At 43.0% G+C, this 22,533-nt stretch overlaps 2 protein-coding genes across 4 annotated transcripts in view; both read left to right on the top strand.

The window, feature by feature from the left end:
- Positions 1–11,235, top strand: part of NPY1R (neuropeptide Y receptor Y1) — a 49,273-nt gene extending 38,038 nt beyond the window's left edge. Inside the window, exons 4-5 of one of the 2 annotated variants that reach the window (XM_033061045.1) lie at positions 491–592; positions 10,759–11,235. In XM_033061045.1, the coding sequence (XP_032916936.1) occupies positions 491–588 (98 nt within the window). In that variant the 3' untranslated portion in view covers positions 589–592; positions 10,759–11,235. Of the gene's footprint in view, positions 1–490; positions 593–7,851; positions 9,802–10,758 lie in introns of those variants that run through there. The other variant, XM_033061047.1, reaches the window with a different exon arrangement.
- Positions 11,236–20,453: 9,218 nt separating this feature from the next.
- The window catches only part of NAF1 (nuclear assembly factor 1 ribonucleoprotein), a 31,496-nt gene continuing 29,416 nt past the window's right edge, over positions 20,454–22,533 (top strand). For both annotated transcript variants that reach the window (XM_033061033.1, XM_033061032.1), the window contains exon 1: positions 20,454–21,139. In XM_033061033.1, the coding sequence (XP_032916924.1) occupies positions 20,517–21,139 (623 nt within the window). In that variant the 5' untranslated portion in view covers positions 20,454–20,516. The remainder of the gene's footprint in view (positions 21,140–22,533) is intronic.

Below are 22,533 nucleotides of genomic sequence, written 5' to 3'. Positions count from 1 at the left end.
CAGTCCCATTAAATGGTGGCTACAGTCCTCCAGCAGGGACAGATGTGGTTCAGTTGAAGCAGTGGTCTTGTAGAAGGGTGCAGCCTCCCTCCAAAGCTCCAGCAATGATATGGAAAAATGTCCGGTTTTCCTTCGGTGTCCCAGAATTTCAGTTTTTATCTAGGTAGGAAAGGCTGGGCTCTCCCCTCTGTCTGGAGCAACTCTCAATGGGATAAAGTCATTTTATCTGTCACACAGTGGGACTCAATGGGCCATTAGCAGAAGATAACTCCTTGGAGGAAGCATGGGGGGTGCAAAGATAAAGAACAAGGCCCTACTGGTTTCAATGGATGGCCCATTAGCAGAGCATCTCCCACGGAGATAAGGATCACAGCCCCATCTGGTCACAACAGATAGTGATAGAATAGATACTTTGATCACATCATGTATTGTAACCCAAGACAGCGCGGTTGGTGTGACTGTTACTAATTCATTACTTTCTTGTGTGCAGATCCTCAATGCAAAAAAAAAGTGCACCTTATAGTCTGGTGTGTCTTCTATATGGACAAACTTGGGAAATTTGCCAACTCCCGGAGGTGCCCCTTATAATCAGGTGGGCCTTATACTTGTGAAATTACTGTACATTAAGACATAGATTATTAAGTTATCATATGTATTATATGTCTTATTCCAAAAACCGTTCCTGTTTAAAAAATAGTTTAAAATGTAAAAATCTATGTCCCAAGGACTGTGTGACTGTCATTGAATTTTCTTTTTATAATCTGCTCCATAACTGCATTCATGACTCTCCATGGTTTGTATAGCAGTTTTCATGTAGAGCAAAAATAATTCCTAAAGCAAAGAGGATTTTCAAGTATTTCCCGCTAAAGTAGTAATTCTTTGCTTTTACTTCAGGATATTGTTGCACAAGATTGTTTCCTCACTTACTATCATGTGGAAAGACTCTCTCCATTCTCTAGCTAGTTCTTATCTCAGCTTTTTCCATGTAATCTCTAACTCATTTTCAGTTGTACCTTTCTCTGGTCCTCTTGTAGCGAGTCAGTCTGCTTTCCCTATGGAACCTCTGAGGATGAAATGAGTCTTTTTGAGGGACCTTTTAGATTTTTTTCAAGAACATTTCCAATTTCCCAGTAAATGCTCACTCTCCTTGCCACAGTAGCCATTCTCGGAACTCATCTACATCTCAGCACTAGGTGTTCGCCTACTACTTCTTTCTTTTTTTTTAAGAGCTTGTGTACTGTTTCCCAAATCAGACTTCTTTCTTGCTGGGTGCTATTGTATATGTGGTCTCAGGTAGCTCAACACTCAAAGCTAGTTTCCCTTAGTGTTTCCCTCTTCAAATCTCCCGCTGTTTAGGAACCCCGTCCTTTTCCACCAAACCCACTGTTAACCACTTTAAAGTACTTCTACCCACCAAACTGAAACCCTTCAATGCCATACGAGGATACACCTCTTTTTGCTTCTGAAATCCTCAAAAGTTCACATCTGGGATACCTCAGCACCTACCAATAGAACATTCTGTTGTCCCTCAGATGAACTTCAATGCATCCAATCTGAGACTTCATAACCTCTCCCAGGAATTAACTCATGTTTCACTAGCCAAAACTAATAATTCTTCTTTCTGAGTCATATTATCACTTCTAACCAAATCCTATACTGTTCCTTCAGGTATTTGAGGATGCTTACCCCACTCCTAAATTTCACTATCTCCTTGAGGTGTGTCAGCATTTCCTACCCATGCCCCCTTAAAATATTTGGGGGTCCTCTATCCTCAAGAGCCTCAGTATTCCCTCTGAGATACCTCAGTTTTTCTTCTAAAAAATGGTCTGCCATCCTGATGTACCTCCATGTTTCCTGAAAAAATTCTCCTCCACCACTCAGCTCGTATTGTATTGGTTTGTGTCTCGTCCCCTCCATGCAACGCTCCTTCTGCGGGAAACTTGTGACAAACCTTACTCAAGGCCTCCATCATCACTGCTGGCCCTTCCTACTTAAATTATTCACTGGAGTCTCACAACTTTCTCCCAGGCCCTCTTAAGGGTCTCAGTGTTTCCCATAGAACAGCCCCTCCTCTCCCCAGAGACAATGCAGCCCATTCCACTAACCTGAAGTATCTCAGTGCTCCCAAGGTATCTGAGCGCTCTCCGCCTCTGAGGCGACTTGGTCTTTTCTTTTACACTCCAGCACGTTTTACCCAAATACCTCCCTCGTCCCCTTTGGAAACCTCACACAAAAGGGTCTTGTGGATTTTGAATACTAGAATATTAAGCAATTCTGTTTGTGGCACTGCAAAATGAATGCCTGTCGAGGTACCTCCGCACATCCTGCCCTATTGTACCTCAGAGGCATGTTGGAACATCTGTACAAAACACAGACAAGAGTCTACAGTGGCCAGTAAGATTAACTCTAAAACTTGTCTGCATCCTCTATTAAAAAAATCCTCAGGACAAACGTTCCAAATTGCCAGTTCACCCACCAAGTGGTCATGGCCGACCTAAAGTTAATTACAGTAATTTCATGATTATAAACTGCACTGAGTATAAGCTGCACTTCTAGGTGCCAGCAACTTTTCATGCTTTGTCCATACATAAGCAGAACCTGATTGTAAGCCGCACATTACAATACAGAGTGGGATAAAAGGTATCTATTCTATCACCATCTGTTGAGGGTAAGGGCAGTGATCCTTATCTCCGCGGCAGATATTCTGCTAATGGGCCATCCACTGAAACCAGGCAGGGCATTGTTCTTTATCTTTTCACAACCCATCCTTCCTCCAGCAAATGCTAATGGCCCATTGAGTCCCACTGTGGGACTGATAAAATCACTTCATCCCATTGAGAGTTGCTCCAGCCAGGGGGAAGAGCCTAACATTTCTTACCAAGATAAAAACAGAGATTTTGGGACACTAAGGGAACCCCTTTCTCCACTGGACTCCAGAGGAAAACCAGATTTCTCCACATCACCACTGGACCTCTGGAGGGAAACTGCACCTTCTACAAGACCACGGCTTCAACTGAATCACATCTGTCACTGCAGGAGGATGCAGCCACCATTTAATGGGACTGCTACCAACACCCTGCCTGATGGGGTGTCAGGTTGTACTCTGACTTTGTCAGTGTTTGGGGTTTGTTTCTTTGTAGTACTGTATTTCTATTTTAATTTCCCTAGAAAAGAACTGTTATTCCTAATTCCCATATCTTTGCCTGAAAGCCCCTTGATTTCAAAATTATAATAATTTGGAGGGAGGGGTTTACATTCTCCATTTCAAAGAGAAGTTCCTGCCTTTCTCAGCGGACACCTGTCCTCCAAACTAAAACAGCAACTTTTCATTCTTTGTCCATATATAAGCCGCACCTGATTATAAGCCGCACTTTGGGTTCGAACCAAAATTTTAGCCAAAACGGTGAGGCTTATAATAGTGAAATTACTCTATATGTGGAGACTGTTACAAATTCTGAGAAGCACTGGAGGAAAATGTTCCACTCAAGAAACTTTATCCATAAATTACAGTAATGTCACGATTATAAGCTGCACCATTTTGACTAAAATTTTGTTCCCAACCCGGAAATGCGTCTTACACTCAGGAGCGGCCAATATGCAAAAAAAGTTCAGAAATTTCCCAATCCGGAAGTGCAAGCCAGGGTGCTGAGCCGAGTGCCTGCCAGTAAAACCCGGGATTGTGCGATTGTTACGAGTTGGTTACTCTGTTGCGCGGCAGGTGGAAGCTGACTCTGTGCTGGCAGCGCCAGGGTGGGGAGGCGGGCTCCCACTGGCCCCACGGCGGGAGGGGAGGCCTGGGGCTCCCTCCTGCCGGCCCTGCGGCCCGAGGCAGAGGCGGGGGGACTCTGTGCCTCCCCCTCCCACTGCCGCAGTGGGTGCAAGCAGGTTCCATGCCTCCCTCCCACTGGCAGTGCGGGGCAGCACCAGGCCAGGGCGAGCGATCCCGCAATTCTGTTACTAATTTGTTATTTTGTTGCACTCGGGTCCTCCCTCCAAACGAAAATGTGGTTTATAATCTGGTGTATCTTATACATGGACTAAGACCTAAACATTGCCGACACCTGGACATGCGGCTTATAATCAGGTGCGGCTTGTAATCGTGAAATTACTGTACTCTGCAAGAAAATATGCCTGTAGATCAAAAAAAACCCAAAACAACAAAACCCACCTCCTATTATGAAATAGCAAACTCCTTGTTACGATCTGATTATAATGATTATTAGAGAGATGCCTCTGCCAGAATTAAGGTGAAAATTACTCCATATGCCAAAGTCAACAGCAAATGTGAGGTAGAGAGAGACATGGAAAGAAATAGAAAAGAGAGAGGGGTGGAGATAAAGAGAATGAGAGAGTCATCACCCCTGTGGATCCTGTCAGTCCTCTTCTTCTGGTATTCTTGTTGGGGGGGTGGTCTCTTAAACCAAAGAGCTCAATGGATTAATACAGGTTCAGGTATATGTGGAAACCTTGCAGGGTGAGTTTTACACTATCTTTTGCAACAGACCCTGGATCTGTTGCAACACTTGGGGATCACGTGCAGTCCTCTTCTGAAATGCCTCAGAAATGAGTCTGAGGGGAACCTGGGGGTTCTTTCATAGTTTATGACCCTTTGCAAGACATGACAGCTGCCTCTTATGTGACTGTCCTCTGTGAACATCACCTTCCAGAGGCAGGAGTTTTACAGCTGAGCCAACTGAGTTTGTGTAAGGGAGGATTCTCCAAAGGGTCTGCTCCTTATCTGGCCTGTAGCCTCCAGTGATGGGTGTTCACCACCTCTGTCTTATGCAGACCAGAGGTTTAATCGCCACACACCCAAAAGCTCTCCTCCTCCTCTTTTTGGGGGAAGAGCGTATAAACCTAGCCTCAGAAACTGAGTCTCTGGGCTTTGGCCAGCCCCAGATGGACTCAGCCAGAAATAATCTCCAGCACAGCTGCTAGATTTGGCTTTCCTTGTGGCTACACTCTTCTCTCCCAGCTTTATTTACTCCTCCTTAGACCTTAGATAATTGGACAATATCTTTACCTTATCCTGAGTTTCCGTATCAGCAAGCATATTCAGGGGAGAGGGAGGTGGCTTTGGTGGTCACAGAAGAGCAGCTCTTTCTTTGTGATTTCCTACAGTAGACAAAGCCACTTGTGGATTTTAGCAATGTTTTTGAGCCATTAACCATTTCAATCTCTCACACTCCTGAAAGATAAAAAAAGGACTATGGGGTTAAGCAAGTGCCTTTGATGCATATCAACATTTCTGATGGCAAATAAATCATTAATCTTATTCATGGAGATCAAGATGGTGATTGCATTCTTTGAGGGTTCAGAATGTAAAATATTAGAAGTAGATATTAATATTCTTGGTCTAACTCATTTTCTGTGACACAGCATTGAGGAATGTTGAACTTACACAGACAGAAACAAAACAGGTGAGTTTTCTTACTGTAGTACACAGAAAAACTGGTAAAGATGTCAGTGCATGTAACATTTTGCTGATCTGTTTCTGTGGAAATTCCTAGTGTTTATGTTCAGCCTAAGTATGAGTTTTCTGTTGAAAACCAGATCAACCATCAGGACCAATGAATCCGCTCATGCCAGTGTAGAACATCTAGAAGGATTTGGATCTCCTGTTCATATAAGTGGTCAGGAGACAACTAGATCTCCAGTCCACAACTAATTGAAAACTTCATGCTGGGCTGTAAGCAGACTTGGATTTGCTTGCAGACTTCCCTATTACTTGGCCTTTTATTTTCAGCTGAGTGCCAATGAATATGTGACTGAATTATATATTTTGATTTCATGGACACTGAGAAAAAAATCTCAGCAAGCTTTTGTATCTCTCAAACAAGAAACACCATATTAGAAAAATCTGAAAAGTGCATTAATATATAAATAAGTCTTCAAAATATGCATAGCTGGTAAAAATTTATCTAGGATATATTTAAACTAAATGGAGATCACAAAATTAAACACTTTATCTGTGAAAATATTTTAATGAGAACAAATAATTGCAATTGGTGGACTTGTCTTCTAAACATGCTTCAGACAGGACTATACCATCTGGAGTTACCAGCACTCTGATGAAATGCCAAATTTATAGTTTTGAATTCATTGATACTACTGCAATCTATTTGATATATTCTTTATTTTGGATTCATGACTAACATCACAATGTGCATTTAGCAGAACAAATACTGTCTAACAAAAACACCTAGCAATTTCTATTTTTGGTATTCCTATCTTATAATTATGAAGCATCTAGAAACATCAAGCAGAGTACAGTAAATTCACGAATACAAGCTGCATTGAGTATAAGCCGCATCTCTGGGTGTTGGCAAATATTTCGTTTTTTGTCCATAAATATGCCGCAACCGAGTATAAGCCGCTCTGTCGTTCGCAGCGAGGACCCGTGTGCAACAAAGTTGCCAAATCGTAACAGAACGGAGGCAGGGCGGGGTTTACTGGTTTTGCTTGGGTTGTGCAGGCTCGGCCCGCTCGGGGCTGCCGACGGGGCTAGGTGGCCCAGCCCGGCACTGCCGCTCAGCGGGGCCGCTGGGGGCCAGCTGCCACTGCCACTGGGCTCGGTCACCCCGGCCCAGCGCTGCCCTGTGGTGGCAGATAGGGACGGAGCCCCCCTCGCTCCCGCGGCGGTGGCGGCGGGCAGGGACAGTGCACCCCGTCGCCTCCCCAAGCCGCGGCAATGGTGGCGCGAGGCCCCCGCCTCCTCCCCGGGCTGCGGCAGAGGAGGGAAGGAAAGAGCTTTCCCTCCTCTCTCCCTGCCCCCCCTGTTGCCTGCAGGGTGCCAGGCTCCACCCGCGGCGCAACAGAGTAACAATTTGTAACAATCGCGAAATGCCGGCTTTGCAGCTGCTCGGCTCGGCACTCTGGCTGGCACTTCTGAGGTTGTAAATGTCAGAAAATTATTCATATATTAGCCGTTCCTGAGTATTAGCCGCATTTCCGGTTTAGGAGCAAAATCTTAGTTAAATTGGTGTGGCTTGTATTCGTGAAATTACTGTAATCACTGCATTATCCAAACAAACTCTTTTGCAGCATGGTATTTTGTTAATATTACCAACTATCCTGGTCAGCATCACAAAGGATATCAGTCCCCAGAAATATGGTTTAGTAAATACATAATTAAAACATACAAAGAAGAACAAATCACAGAGTAGTTTTACTATGCTGTGTAACAACAGATGACCAAGAAGGAACTGAGTGAAGATCACAGGAATGTAAAAATAAAGTAGTAAAGCAAAAAAAGGGCATCTTTTCGGTTTAGAAATTGTCTTTCCAAGCAGGTTCATGTTTGATTTTCTTGTTTATGTACCAGTTGTTAAGAATACAATAAAAAAATATAACATATATGAAATATAGAAATATATTTCAATAAGATAAAAAAAGGAAGAGATAACCACTCAAATTGTCTAGTTGCAGAATTTCTGCTTTATCTTAAAATTTACCTTAGAATTTCTTAATTCAAATTTACTTAGTCTTGTGGGTAGTTTTGATTTTTAAAATTTGTCATACTATAGCTATGTGAACCACTAAAAAATATTCTACTACTTGATCATTACATCCCTAAATACTCTAATATTTCTCCCTTCTGCTGTTGTATATTATCTTTTCCCACATAGTTTATTAAGCAGTTTAAAGTGAGTTTGTCCACAAATTGGGGTTTCATGTGTCAGCATGACATACACCATAATGTCACAAGCTAAATTCCCTTCCCTTAGACAATTACTGCTTCTCTTTCAGCTCATTACCATGGGCAGTGTTTTTTTCTGCTGTTTGATATTCCAGTAACCCAAGTCCAAAGGAATTGCCCTTTCACTCTTTCTTTTATCTCAATCATTTTAGGTAAAAGATACAAGGAAGCAAGCGAGGAAATGGCTCAATTTATAAACTTCCCATTTTGAAGTTTCTCCTCCTTTTCATCTGCAACTGAAAATCCTTCCTCTACTCTGAAACAGAGCAAATAGGATAGTTACCTAAGAAGGTTAAAGAGCAGGGACACACAGCTGCCTTTCCTTTGTGTATGTCCATATATTTGGTGCATTCAGCTTTGTGGGAATCTGTGGTTTGGATTTTGCCAATTTCAGTATACTCATTTTCTGCTATGAGATAGGATTAGGAGCAAAAGCAAGGCAGGCCTAAAACTTTAGGCTGTAAAGAAAAACTTCATTAACAACATAAAGAAATAATAAATTCAGAATTAAACCTTCAGACCACCCCTCCTCCCCTCTCCCACACCCTCTTCTCCTTCTTAACAACAGCATACGGAAACATTTCAGTCAGTCACCAACTTAAAAACAATCTTTTTCACTTCACTCTAGGGAGAGGAGTCTCCCTTTGTCAGGCTATAGGGACTTCTCCACAAGAAGAAAAATCAGGCCTCTCGTGGCTTCACTTTCCACAAACCACAGCTGCCCGGGAATCTGCAATCGTGAAAACTCCTCCCTCCTTCACAGCCTTCCCAGAGCTGTGCTTATAGGCCATATTAAACTCACGGGGTATTTACCTTTAAGAATGAACAGTTCAAAAGCAAAAGTTCTCTTCATTTCTATCACTCTCTGCTCATGCTGCATCCCCAGGAACAGAAATCCCCAAACGGTCCTCAACACAAGTGCTTTTTGCTCATGATCTACCAAGTTGAACATTCCAAACCCCCATGTCTTTCTCCACTGTTTATAGGAATCTTTAGTGTAGTACAGTCCATCTCTATAGCTTACAAAAGGATTTTCAGCCCAAATTCACGGTGTCTCCTCATTCTCCTTCCATCTGTAGCCTGACTCCTGCTTCACTGACTTTGGTGTATCCTCTCAGTTCTTTTTCCTCTCGCTCAAGGGAGGACTGAAGGCCTGCAAGTCTTATCTGAGCATTGGAAGGGTTAAAATCTCACATGGAGGATGCAGAGGCTGTGGCCAGGTCATGCTGGAGCTGTGCCAGGATCTCAGGAGACTCAGGCTACACTGGAAAGGGTGGGTGGGGAACGGCTGGGATCTCGATCAGCCTCCCTGAGCTCAGCCAGCACCCACTGCCAATGGCCACCCCTCCTCCCAGCCAGCACATGCCAGTTTCCCAGAGAGGGGGCCTGTTCTCCCCCCAGCCAGAACATGCCAGCTTCCCAGAGAGGGGGCCCGGCCCTGCCCACTGCCCGGCCTGCAGCGGAGCCAGGCCCGAGCCCTGTTACCTGCACTCCTGCCGGAAGAGAAAAGGACCATTCCCGGGGTTTGCTTGCTTCAAAATGTGAATTCACAGAGGCAGACCAAATCTTCCAATTGGTTTCCCAGACTATCAACAACAGCAGCCTCCAATTGGTCCCATCAACTCACAGAGGAAGTTCTCAAGGAGAAAACTTCCATGGATACCCTCTTCTAAATGCCAATTAATGCAAAAGCAATGCCAATTAATGCACCGAGAATAAAGAGCTAAATCATTTGCAATAAAGAGGCAGACCCAGATGACTGGAAAACAATGGAGCACCTGTAGAATGTACTTCTTTTATTGATATTGTATTTGACTGCATATCATGCGTATAACATGGCATATATTTAATCTATACATATAATATATGTGATAGCAGTATCAATCGATTTCCCCAGCAGGCAAATCCAGTCTTCTACAAGAAACTGCCATGATTATTGAAATTTCTAGAGCATCATTTTCTGTCCACAAACTGAAGAAAGTCTTTCTCCCTGGTGCAATTAAGCTCTTGCTATTTATCAAGGAGTTTGAAATACAGTAATTTCACGACTATAAGGTGCACCCTTTTGACTAAAATTTTGGCCTGAACCCAGAAGTGCGCCTTATAGTCCAGTGTGCCTTATATAATGGACAAAGTTGCGAAATTTGCCAACCCAGAAGTGTGAGCCGCAATGGGGACGTGGTGCTGTGGGAACGCCGAGTCGTGAGGGGCGGGCGGGAGCAGGTGGCCACAGGCGGCAGGAACCATGTGGGGAGGGAGTGAGTCAGCGGCTGTGGGCGGCCCCGGCAGCTGGCAGCCGTGCAGGGAGGGAGGTGGGCGGTCCCAGCTGGTGCACCGGGAGGGAGGCAGCCGGCAGCCTCAGCCGGCGTGCCGGGAGGGAGGCAGGTGGCGGCCATGGGCAGCCCCGGCTGGCAGGCCAGGAGGGAGGCGGGTGGCCCCATCTGCTGCTCTGGGAGGGAGGTGGGCGGCAGCTGTGGGTGTCCCCAGCGGCTGGGAGATGTGCCAGGAGGGAGGGAGCTAATGACCACAGAAGCCACGAACCACGGCCACCCCAAGTCAACCCAGAAGTGCAAGCTGCGACTGTGGCACAGCAGCCCTGAGCAGCCCCGAACAGTGGGCAGCCCCGAACCATGGGCAGCCCTGAGCCACCCCGGACTGCAGCAGCCCCAAGCCCCGCTTCACCAGCCGGCGTCGGGGGCGGGCGGCAGTGCCAAGGCCCGCCGCATGGGGAGGGCGCCTGGGGCTGTGTTTAAAGGCTACGCCAATCTGTGAAAAATGTTTGCAAATTGAGCACCTGCCAGTAAACCCCCTGATTGCGCGATTCCGTCACTAATTCATTACTTTGTTGCACGTGGCGCAGCTCCTTGCTGCAAAAAAAAAGTGCTCCTTATAGTCCAGTGCGCCTTATATAATGTATAAAGTTGCGAAATTTGCCGACTCCCAGAGGTGCGCCTTATAATCCGGTGTGCCTTATAGTCTTGAAATTACTGTAATATGTTCTATCTCTCTAATATTTTGTTAATATTTTCTTCTTCAACTTTTTTTTTTTCTTATAACAGTCTGGTTTTGGATCATCTTTTTCTTTACTTCTTTTTCTTCTTGCTCCCAAAGAAAACAAGGCCAAGTGGTCTAGTGTCTAACATCTGTCAAATGATGACCTTGAACAGGCACAGTACACGTTGGATTGCAGTGAACACATTGCTTTTGAGTGGGAGGGACTGAACATCTAGTGAAGTTTTATTTCCTTTTCCATGCTCTCCCAGAATTATGTTTCTGATGGAAGTATGCCAGCTCATTCAGAGGATTTTATCCATGAAATAAGGTAATGATAGTACTGACATCCATGTGGAAGACAAAGTCTTAAAACATCTACCTTTAGAGTTTGATGAAAAACAGAATCTGAAGAAAAGATTGATGGCCTAACCTTCCAGCTGTAGACTTATTGCATGCTAAATGAGAATAAATCTGTTCAGTTGCAACTTTTGCAGCATATGACCTTTTTTCTTAGTTTAATCAATAAAGCAACCAATACTCCAGTTTTCTCTGTATCCATTTTTTAACAGTAATATCAATTTTTCTATGGCATATCTTCAAAATTCAGAAAGCTTACCTCAGATACCAACTGACATGCGGAATTTCGAGATAACTTAATCTAAGCAATAATAATGGAAAAAAATTATTAAAGTATGTACAATAATTCCTGAAATAAATTAAATTCAATCTGAATGTGCAGGATGATGCAGGATGATGTGTCTTTTAGCACACTTTTTTTTCCTCTTTGGTGAGAATCATCCACTAATTATTATCATTAAAATAGAACAGGGAATGCAAATACTATACTCCTTTTTTCAATAAAATTGTTTACTGCTTTAAAGTGTCATACTGCCATTGAAACTAGCCTTTTGACTAAGAAAAGTAAACCATTTCTTAAAGGGATTAATTTATTTTTATTGTTGGATAAGATTTCTGTAGGTCTCTCACATAATTCTACACATAAAAAAGAGTAAATACACTGTGTAGCCACATGTACTATGTCTTTCTCTTAGGCAATGTCAAGCCAATTGCGTACATATTAATAAACTGACTGAGAAGTCTATCAGTGTGTATAGCAATTCAAAGAATCCCTTCTGCATGTCACTTAGTGAACACAAGCAGATCATGAAGAGAATTCCCGTGCATTAGCCATTGCTTCAGGAGACTGTATGTTAGGATGCCTTAGGTGAATCAGGAACTACTGCCCTGAGAGAACACAAAACTGGAAGCTAATGGGCTGACTAAGAAAACGTGCCAGAAGTAATGCCCTTAGATGCTAACCTCCGTGGTAATGGTTAGGGAAAATTTCTCCCAACATACCTACCTGCTTTAGGCAAATTGTTTGTACCCCATTGGTCCTTCCCCCTTTGCTCCATCCCTGAGCCCTCATTGGATTCACCTGTTGCTCTACCCTGCCCCCTATTTTTCCCACATAAACCCTGCTCCCTCAGACCTTCTGTGTGCACTTTGTCCCTGGTACTCTTTACGGAAGAAGCTCAATAAACTTCTCTGTGGAACACCATGCAAAGCTCCCATCCGTCTGCAGTGCTGCCTGAAGTGGATTCACAGAAGAGCTAAAATCACTTCGCCCAGAAGCACAAATGTCCCTATGTCACCAGAACATCCTTTTCAGGACACTTCTCTGGAAGGTCACAGCACTCCACCAGTGCTCTTAGTCTGCAGCAATCTGGAATTTTCTGCAGCCAGCAATGGTATCTTTATGATTATTAAAAATGTCTGGTATCCAAAGCATTCTGTGGGGAAAAGTTCCACAGCTCACTCATGTTGTGTGAAGGACCATTTTTTAAAATTATTATTTTGACCTGCCACATGAAGCTTTTAACGTTTTAAGCCTCTTGTCATTGCCAAGCATTGTTTCCTATTCAGACTCCTTCTAAATCCCTCTGACATCTGGATTGTCTTTTTGCAGACTGAAGAAGGTTGATTAGTACAGAAACTTCCTTACATTTGTTCCAGTTCTACTGTATCCCTTCTGACATAAATTGCATATGGTATTCAGGATACAGAAGCACAGTCAATTTATTCTGCAGCACAGTATTTTTTGTTTTGTTCTCTGTTTATTTTTTCTCTTTTTCTTTCTCCTTCTTTCTTTTTCCTTTTTGTTTTTTTTATTCTTACAGAGCATTCAGCTAATACTTTCATAGATGTATTTATTACAATTGCAAGATGTTTTTCAAGATTTATAGTAAGCATCTAAGGATCTATTTTAGTATCTATAAAGCTTAGACTGTTTTGTCTCATATGTTTGATTTTATACATTTCTGAAATTTTCCTGCTTTTTATCACCCAAGCACTCAATCTTTCAGTGCTCATCTGCAATTATTCACAGTCACCCATATGTTTACTACTCTTATTTGTATCAAGGTTAGCACATTTTGCCACCTTATTGCTTTACAGATCTCTTGTGACAACAGACAAAACAAAGTTTTCATATGAAGTTTGTCCATATATTTCCATCCTCATTTGAGCTGAGAAGTGTCACAGGCAGATTAAGCACGTCAGCTCTGCTACATATTCAAAAATCATTTAAAAAAATTAATTGGCAAACAGACTAGAGATCTGAATTCAGAAGCTCCCATAGAGTTTCTGGACTCATGGTTCAGGATGAAAATAATAATAACAATAGCAATATGGATTACTTTCCATGAGCTTAAATAAGTGGAGACTCAATACTGGCACTGTTGATCCCATTTGCACAGTACCTCTCCTGTTGCCTGGTCAAAACTGAGCCACTCAGTGCTACAGGGGGAAAGGCTTTGATCATTTCATAAGGTCTGTTTTACTTTCTTTCTGAAGCACGGTAGTAGCATTGCTTTTCATCTTACTGTACAGTTCATCAAACAAAAAATTTTTTTTTACATTTTGTGATGTGGAGAGTGGATGTTCTTCTAGTCCTTCTGGACCAACTGTGATTCACATGATTGTCTGAGATTGCAGGAGAGTGAATATGATGAGCCACATCTCTTCCACAATTGTGTTCCTTGGTTCTCAAAGAGCCAATGAATAACAACAAATTACTACAAAAGAGAAGGATGAAATCAAACAAACAAGAAAAAAAAAAAAAAGAAAGGAAAGGAAAAGGGAAAGGAAAGGACTGTGAAAAGAAAAAAAGAAGAAAAGGGGGAAAAAAGGAAGGAAAAAGGAACATGGCATGATAAAAGAACTCCTGGGACGGATGGAGGGCAGCACAAAACACCTTAGTTCCCTAACAGGAAACTGGAATGTAGGAGGAAATGCAGAGGCAATGAATTTAGGAAAGCCCTGTGCAATATATATTCATTCTAGTTTCTCTATCCACTTTATATAATTTTGGCATTTTGGGTACAACTTGTGTATGTGATGTGAAATGTTCTTGCTTTTTCTGATGACTACTCTCAGAATATTCACTGAGTAAGTGATCTCAACATACCTAATTGGTTATCAGAAGATTCCATCTATAAGATTTTCCACTTTGACACTGAGCTCATAGGCACTGTCATTTCTCTCAACACAGTTTTACTTTCAAGATTTGGAACTGACTTGTAGCTCTCATGAGGGACAGTGGGATCCACATCTTACTTATCAGTGAAGAATCAGTAACAAGAGTGGAGCACCAAGGCAATGTGCTTTCAGTAGCCATTCTTGCTAGGCAGACATGCTTGCATTTCCTGAAATATTTTTATTTTTTGTAAGATTTAGGTGTTGGGAACTTTTTTGTTAGTTTGATTTTTTAAGAGTACAGAGAATTATAATTAAGCCAAAAGCTTAATTGATTCTCTGTGGTTCAGTATGAATGCAATAGAAAGATTAAACCAGTGTATTTTGTGGAAAGAACTCCCTAAGTACCAAATGAAATATGAAGGCCAAATGAGCACGCATAAAATTCTTAAGGACATAACGATTTCCCAAAAGCCATTCAATGACTCTAGATATGCACCTTTCTCACCTGCTGATCTCCTGTATCTTCTTCTTACCCTGTGCTAGATTGCTTTCTTCCAGCTCCAAAGAAGTACCTGTCTATGGTTTTCCATGCAAACCAGTTTTTGTTTCAAAAGGACTTTTAAGAATTTTTCATACTCCTTCTGTTATCCTGTTTCTTAACACTTATCTTTTGGGAAAAAAATCCAACACAAACCAACTAATTCTTCCTCACAAGTATGAGGAGGTAAAACTCAGTTTTACTCATGTCTGCAAGGACAAAAATGCTGGCACAATGGAACAGTCAGAAAATGAGAACTGGAGAAAAGGTAAACCCACCTGTTTTACTGGCAGTGCCAGTTTATGCTGCAGTGAAGTTATCCAAATCCAATGTAAGAAATACAGACTGAGATGTGAAGTGTGCAGACATCTATGCAAAACATCTGAATAAAGTGAGAAATATTTTAGAATCAATTACAACATAAGTGGATTAAAAATTACAATCTTTAATTTGTTCACTGATTTCAGGCTTAATGCCTGTTGTATATTGACACTTTAATGAGTGCCTGTCTACCCAAAACATGATTGCAAGCATAGAAAGAATGCTAGGCTGTGCAGACGAGATGCATTGGCTGAGAGCATATAGCAAGACAGAAAGATAGGCTTTCCTGGCTCCGGACAGTTGACAAAGTCCTCTGAGAGCTACAAAAACTTCACCCAGGGTTGTGGAAGACATGCCTGAAACACGATAATCAGATAAAAACCCAGTTCACTAAAGCTTCTTCTATTTCTTATATAGAGGTCATTGCAGGGAAGCCACACGCAATTTTACTTGAGTTACTCTCTCCAAATGTGAGTCCCTACACTGACTTCAGCTATGCAGACAGCTGAAATTTCTGAGCTGTTTATACATTCCAGAATAAATTACATTTATAGATGCAGCTTGGATCTAGTTGATTTTGTAACTAATCAAATTATTAATATATTGATAATTCAAAATACTGACTGAAATAAACTAATTTTTCTAATTTTTCTAATAACTAATTTATTTTTCTGATGCAGTAGACTCCAATGATAAATAGATGTCATTGATAAAGAACTGTACAAACTGTTAGAATAATTGGAGGTGGACTTGTCCATTATTCTGATTTGGAATGCTACTGTTGAAATTGGGCAGCTCAGTTACAGGAAGATTACTGGCAATACTTGTAAAAATAAATTAACATAAGAATATGATAAATAAAATTGTACATTTTTTCCATATTTAAAAATGTATTTTTGAGAAAAAATTTCCTTAGAAGTAATATCTTTTGATCTAGTTATAAACTGCCCAATTGTTTATATGAAAAAAGAATGAAAAATTTGTGAAATTTAACTCTGCACAATAAGGTTAAACTTTGAAATGAGTAAAACATTCTGTACTGTAGCTATTTTAATCTCGTTTCTGTACTAGATATCTCAGCTGTGCAAGCTACAATATTGATTCATCTGGGTGGAATGAAATACGACTAGCAATAGGGATACAGAAAATTCTGTTGATTTGATTTCTTTTCCCTGGCATTGTTCCTGACCATGAACACCTCAGCTTCCAATGGTTTTGTGAGAGTGAAAAAGAAGCCTCTGGGATATGAGCAGCAGCTTCAAAACCACTGCAAATTTAAGCTCATGGTTTCCGTGTTGTGGTGGTACAACTCCATCTCCTCCTCAATGCCACTTTAGAATCCTGCAGAACCAGAAAACAACCTGAGTTGGAAGGAACTCACAAGGATCATTGACTCCAACTCCTGGCCCTGCACAGAGCAGCCCCAAGAGTCACATATCTGCCTGTGACAATTGTCTAAATGCTTCTTGAACTCTTCCAGGCTGGGGCTGTGACCACTTCCCTGGGGAGCCTGTTCCAGTGCCCAAGCCCCCTTGGGGTGAGGAACCTCTTCCTAATATCCAACCTAAACCTCTCCTGACTCAGCTTCAGGCCATTCCCTCAGGTACTGTCACTGGTCAGCAGAGAGATCAGTACCTGCCCCTCTGTCTTCTGCTTGTGAGGAAACTGTAGACCACGATGAGGTCTCTCTTCAGTCTCCTCCAGACGGAACAGACCAAGTGACCTCAGCTGCTCCTCATACAGCTTCACCTCCAGACTCTCCACCATCTTCGCTGCCCTCCTTTGGAGACTCTCCAGTTGTTTATATCCTTCTTATATTGTGGTGCCGAAAGCACTTGAGGTGAGGCCACCCCAGTGCAGACCACAGCGGGAGAATCCTCTCCCTTGCCCAGCTGGCGATTCTGTGCCTGATGCACCCCAGGACATGCTTGGCTCTCCTGACTGCTGGGGCACTGCTGACTCATGTTTCCTTGAACCCAGATCCTTTTCCATGGTGCTGCTCTCCAGCCTCTTGTTCCCCAGTTTGTACATACATACAGGGTTTTCCCATCCCAAGCCCAGAATCCAAAACATATGTTTTTTTATCTGTGTCTCTCTGCAGGAACTCTCTGACTTTGAGGGAGTCAATGGTTTCTCCCATTTTAGTATCACGGGAAAACTTAAGAGCCCTTAAGAGTCCTGTGCCCAAACTGTCTATGCAGCCATTGAATACCACTGAACTTAAAATGGAAACCTGAAGAACCCCTTCAGTGACAGATCACCAGTCTGCTGTCACCCCATTCATTATGAGCCTTTGCAGCCATCTCATAGGCCAGTTTCTCACCCTTTGTACAGCATGTTTATCCAGGTGTGTGCTGGACATTTTGTCCAGAGGGATCCTATGAGAGACAGCATTGAAAGCTTTACTGATATGAAAAAAAATATTGTATCAACTGGCTTATCAGCTGCTTATACTGCCTATAGTACAGTGATATAGTGATATCACTGTGTGTAGTCATCAGAATACAGAAGCATAAAATATATAAAAGATAAACATCACTGTAAATAGTGTTCATTTTCATTTTAAAAATATATAAAGAAACATGTCTTCCTTTCTTATTGGTGTATTTTCCTCCCAAGACATAATAAGCAGCACACCAAAATCTCCAACCTATATTTCATATTCAAGTCCAGGAGAGATATCATGATGAAACTATTTTTTTCAACAGACTCCTTTATTGCATCCAAAGAAATTAAATAAAACATTGTAATAACAGTTTGAGTGCCATCACTTTAGCTTTTAAAAGTGCAATGGGAACAATTACGCACACTAGTCTTAGCAGCAAAGACGAAGAAATAAACGTAGGCAACAGCACCTCCAGAGAGCTTGATCAAAGCTGGAGGCAGAAAACAGGGCTTACAGTACCTTTTATCCCAGCCTTGACAGATGACGTCAGACTCCAGTCCAAGCAGTGACATTTCTTAACTGCTCAGACCTTGAAAACATGCGTTGGAAATACTATGATTCAAGTGTTCATCTCTGAAATGTTTCTTTTCCTAGAACATCTCTTTGCTCGTGCTGTTACGTTGCAGATTATTTACTGCATGCCCTGGCTGAGTGGACGACGCTGTTTATTCTGCATCAAGCCTTTCAACACCCTCATTCTAAGAACAGTGCTATCTTAAATGTTAACGGCAAAGCGGCAGCATTCAGATGAAATAAAGTATCTTTTTTGTTTGAAAGATGCTGCCAGTTCTGCACAAATACAGAGAAAACTGTCATAACGCAATCTGTATGCCAGAGTAAAGCTATAAACCACTTAGTAAAATACTTTAAAAAACAGAAAAGACATAGCTCATAAGGCAGTTGAAGAATTTTACTTATGTAAATGCAACACAGAGACCTAAATATCTTTTTACATTTATAAGAAACGTGTGTTTAGCAAATAAAGTTAATTTTCTATCCTACATTATGGCATTAATTATTTTACCTTTTATGAGGAAAGGTTTTAGTTGATACAAGGGCTTTGTCTGCTTTCTGGAAATTATTCCCTTCCAGTTATACTGATCAACTATTTCACACGAACTCACAGATCTTGTAATTATAGTCTATTTCAGACATATCTGACAAAACAAATTAATAATTTTTTTTTTTAAAATCCAGACTAATAATAAACTGCTCTTGCTTAGTTTTAAAATGAAACCTGGTTTTGTAGAATTGGGTTTTAGCAGGATTCTGCCTCTATTAATTATTTAATTTGATACATATTTCATTTCTGTTGCTTCCTTAGGCATTAAAATATATTTGCCAGGGAGATTCAATAGAAACTATTTTACAATTGTTCAATATTTAATCTCCAAGCAATTGACAACTAATTTTTGTTGACATTTGGTTGCATGATTTTCTAAAGATCTCTTTTGTTAAAGAGCTTGCAGTACAGGTCAGTAATATTCAGAACATTCTTCTCACGTACACTCATCTGAGTATCCCAATGCTGTCACTGAAGGTAGAGATGATTGCCACCCTAGGTGTTCTGAGTAATTGTGCAGTGGGAGTTTACTGCTGCTGTTTACACATACAGCCTATACAGACTCCTTGCTTATGACAGTGCAGAACTATAAAATGATCATAATGTACCTGTTCTGCTTGACCCATATATAATTGTAGACAAGTGAAAAAAGTACTGATGAATTAAATTATATACAAATATGCATGTATGACTTTCCTACTAAATAAAATTCTGCTGGTTGCATCTGCAGTGTCATAATGGAGAGTGGAACTACCAGAGAATGAATCTTCTGCCTTCAGATGCTCCTTTCAGCCTGTGTGGGGTACTAGTGAAGCAGTCTTGTGACAGTTGGTTCGATGTTGCCTGGACATTCTGGACAAGAGCAAAATGTTTTGGGTGCATTTGAAATGTGGGGCACGCAGTTCTCTCAGAGCTGGAGGGGAAAGTTATTATAGGGAAAACATCATCCTCTACTCTCATCAGATATTCAAGTCCCAGTCCTCTCTGGCACTTCCAGCCTTATCACATGCAACTTATTCAAGTATTTATCTATTTTTATCTATTTATCCTCCTCAGGCCTATACTGTACTCTGTTGCCTGGTAATGAAAACCATTTGGAATCCTGTCCAAAGGACAGTGTGATGCGGTCAGGGATACACAGTGTTGGCCCAGGAGCACAGCTGTCAAACTACACTTTGGATGCTGGATTAAAGGGACTTGTCATCCTAACAGTGACCTCCTGATGCTGTGTGTCTTTGGCATGTCTATTGCTATTTCTCACAGATAAATCAAGCTAAAGAGAAACCATGATGCTTTTTCTGCTATGCTACCCTCGTGAGGAAAATCTTTATCTGTGTGACACCAATCACACAGAACGTGGTCAGGAGGAACTTGAGTCTGTCCTCTTCTATGGGTCAGGGACACCAGGTGTGCCAGACCCTGGGACGCCAAGAGTTCTTTCCTCACTCCCACTGAGTAGTGTGAGACAGACGCCACAAAAAACCTCAAGCTCCAAAACCGTAAGTGTTTATGGTGAACCCAGAATATAAATAGGCATTTATATTTTGGAGAGCTTGGCATTCATATACAGTCACTAGCCTTACGAAGTCACTACGTCAGGGTACTACCAATTACTATCGTATAGTAATTTTGTATTATACAGCTTTACTTTTTTTTTTCTCGTTTTCATTGCATGATTGTGTGTTGTCAGCACATTTATAAAACAGAAAACTAATCGCTCCCAACAGGTCCTCAGCAAGAGCAGCCATGACCTCTAGCTTTGTGTTTCAAGCAGGCCCCGGGCGCTGGCTTTGCACCACCCGAAGCCTGCTGGGCGCCGCGCCGAGCCCTCATCCTCCAGGGCCGGGCCCGACCCCTCCTCCGGCTCCGCCCCTCTCCCGGCCCCGCCGTGTCTCGGCGCACGCGCCCGGGGGCGGCAGGCGGAGGCCGGAAGTGGAGCGTGTCGGGGGCGGGCTGCAGGCCGCGTGGCGCGGGAATGGAGGTGCAACAGGAGGTGCCACAGGAGGTGATGGAGCAGCTAGAGAACTTGGCCGTGGAGCCGGGCGGGCAGCGGGCGTCCAATCAGGAGAAGGTGCCGGGCCCTTCGGAAGGCGATGGGGAAGCCCAGGCCCTTCAGCCCCTAGCCACGGGACCGCGCCGCTCGCCGCCGCCCGCTTCGCCCGGCGCGCCCGATGTCCCTGCGTCCGCTTCGCCCGGCGCGCCGGGTGACGCTGCGGCCGCTTCGCCCGGCGCGCCGGGTGTCGCTGCTCCCGCTTCGTCCTCTTCGCCCGGTGTCCCTGCGCCCGCTTCGCCCTCTTCACCCGGTGTCCCTGCGCCCGCTTCGCCCTCTTCGCCCGGTGTCCCTGCGCCCGCTTCGCCCTTTTCGCCCGGTGTCGCTGTGCCCGCTTCGCCCTCTTCGCCTGGTGTCGCTGTGCCCGCTTCGCTCTCTTCGCCCGGTGTGTCTGCGCCCCCTTGGCCCGGCGCGTCGCCTTCACCCGCTGCGTCCGCTTGGCCCGGCGCGCCCTCTTCGCCCGGTGTCGCTGTGCCCGCCGTCGCCGTGCCCCCCGCGGCCGTCGTCGCCGTGACCGCTGCCGCCGCGCCCTCGTCGGACTCGGACAGGTGGGTTCAGCCCCGGTACACCCCGCGGGTCGCCCTTTCCCCCCGAGGCTTCGGGCGGCGGCCCGGGCCGCTGTCGCTGAGCGCCGCAGAGCGCTGTGTGACTGCCCGCCGCCTCCTCCCGCCCCGGTGTTTCACCCTCTGGAGTTCGTTCCTTACCATCACAGACTAATTTTCGGTTATGTATTGCTAGGAGTCTGTTAAATTAAGTTTCCAGAACAGTGTTTGTAAAGGTGTAAGATTGAACAGAAGCATGAGTTTGGTGGTCGCAGCTTGAATAGATTGTTGGGCCCCCACCGGCTTCATGTGGTCCTCACAGTGTGGGGCAGGATACCCGCGGTGTTACGGCTGAAAAACCTGAAAGTAGGACTCAAGGTAGAGAGTCTGCACACTGTACACGTGCTCTGATGTTGGCATCTCAGTAGAAGAGCTCATTCTCAACCTTTTTTCTTTAATTTTCTTTTTTTTAATAGAAGGTTCCGTTTTCTACTTGCTGCATCTGTGCTTTGTTGTTCAGTGTAGTTGGTGAAAGGCAACTGGTTAAATCTGAGCTCTGTTGCAGTGTTAGAAGTCTGCACACTTTGGTTGTTGCAGTAAGTCTTGTATTTTCTTACTGGGCCGGTGCAGCAACATGGCCATGTGCTTCTTTTGACTAGAGGAGGCTAAAATAAAGTCTAAGAATTTCCTCTTAAAGATACAAAGCTTCATTAACAGTTAATTGATTAAAGTTTGACGTCAGAAGTACTTTGATTTTGACTTGAATGTCATGAGGTGATGGAACAGTGAAATTCCTGACTTCCAGGGGCATAATCTGTGTCTAATGCTTTTTACTTCCAAAATCTCTCGTGCTGATGAGCCCTAAAGATGAAATTTTCCCAAATTCAACTTACTTATCTGTCTTGCATGTATCTCAGTCTTTGGGTTTTTTTTAACTTCCTCCACTGATCAGTCTTTTAGTCTGATTTTTTTTTTGGTCTTCCTGCTGTATTGATATTGTTCCAAGTCCATATTTGACTTTTTCAAAAGGCTTATTTGGAGAGGTGCTCTTATTTCTTGTCATTACTATAAGCATAAGTTGGAATAAAGAAATTACTGGATGAAAGCCGTCCATTTACTTGGGAATGAGACTGTAGTGTTACAAGACTCTAGAAAGGAGTGGGGGTTTTTTTCCTTCAGGTAAGAAAGGCTATTTTGCATGCGTTTGCTCATTTCAGTGTATTTTATGTATAAGATTTGTTGTGTTTTTTCAGTTACTAGGATCAGTTAATAGGATCTTCCACCAGGCTTTCAAGAACTTGAACCTTTGCTAAAACAAACATGGACATGAATAAGGACTGGTTTCTTATCTACTCTTTACTTGAAATATTAAGAGTCTAAGATAATAAACATCTGTTACA

The sequence above is a fragment of the Catharus ustulatus genome, chromosome 5 (genome assembly GCF_009819885.2).
Source record: "Catharus ustulatus isolate bCatUst1 chromosome 5, bCatUst1.pri.v2, whole genome shotgun sequence".
NCBI lineage: Eukaryota > Metazoa > Chordata > Aves > Passeriformes > Turdidae > Catharus > Catharus ustulatus.
This window is presented reverse-complemented; position numbering and strand designations above follow the sequence as displayed.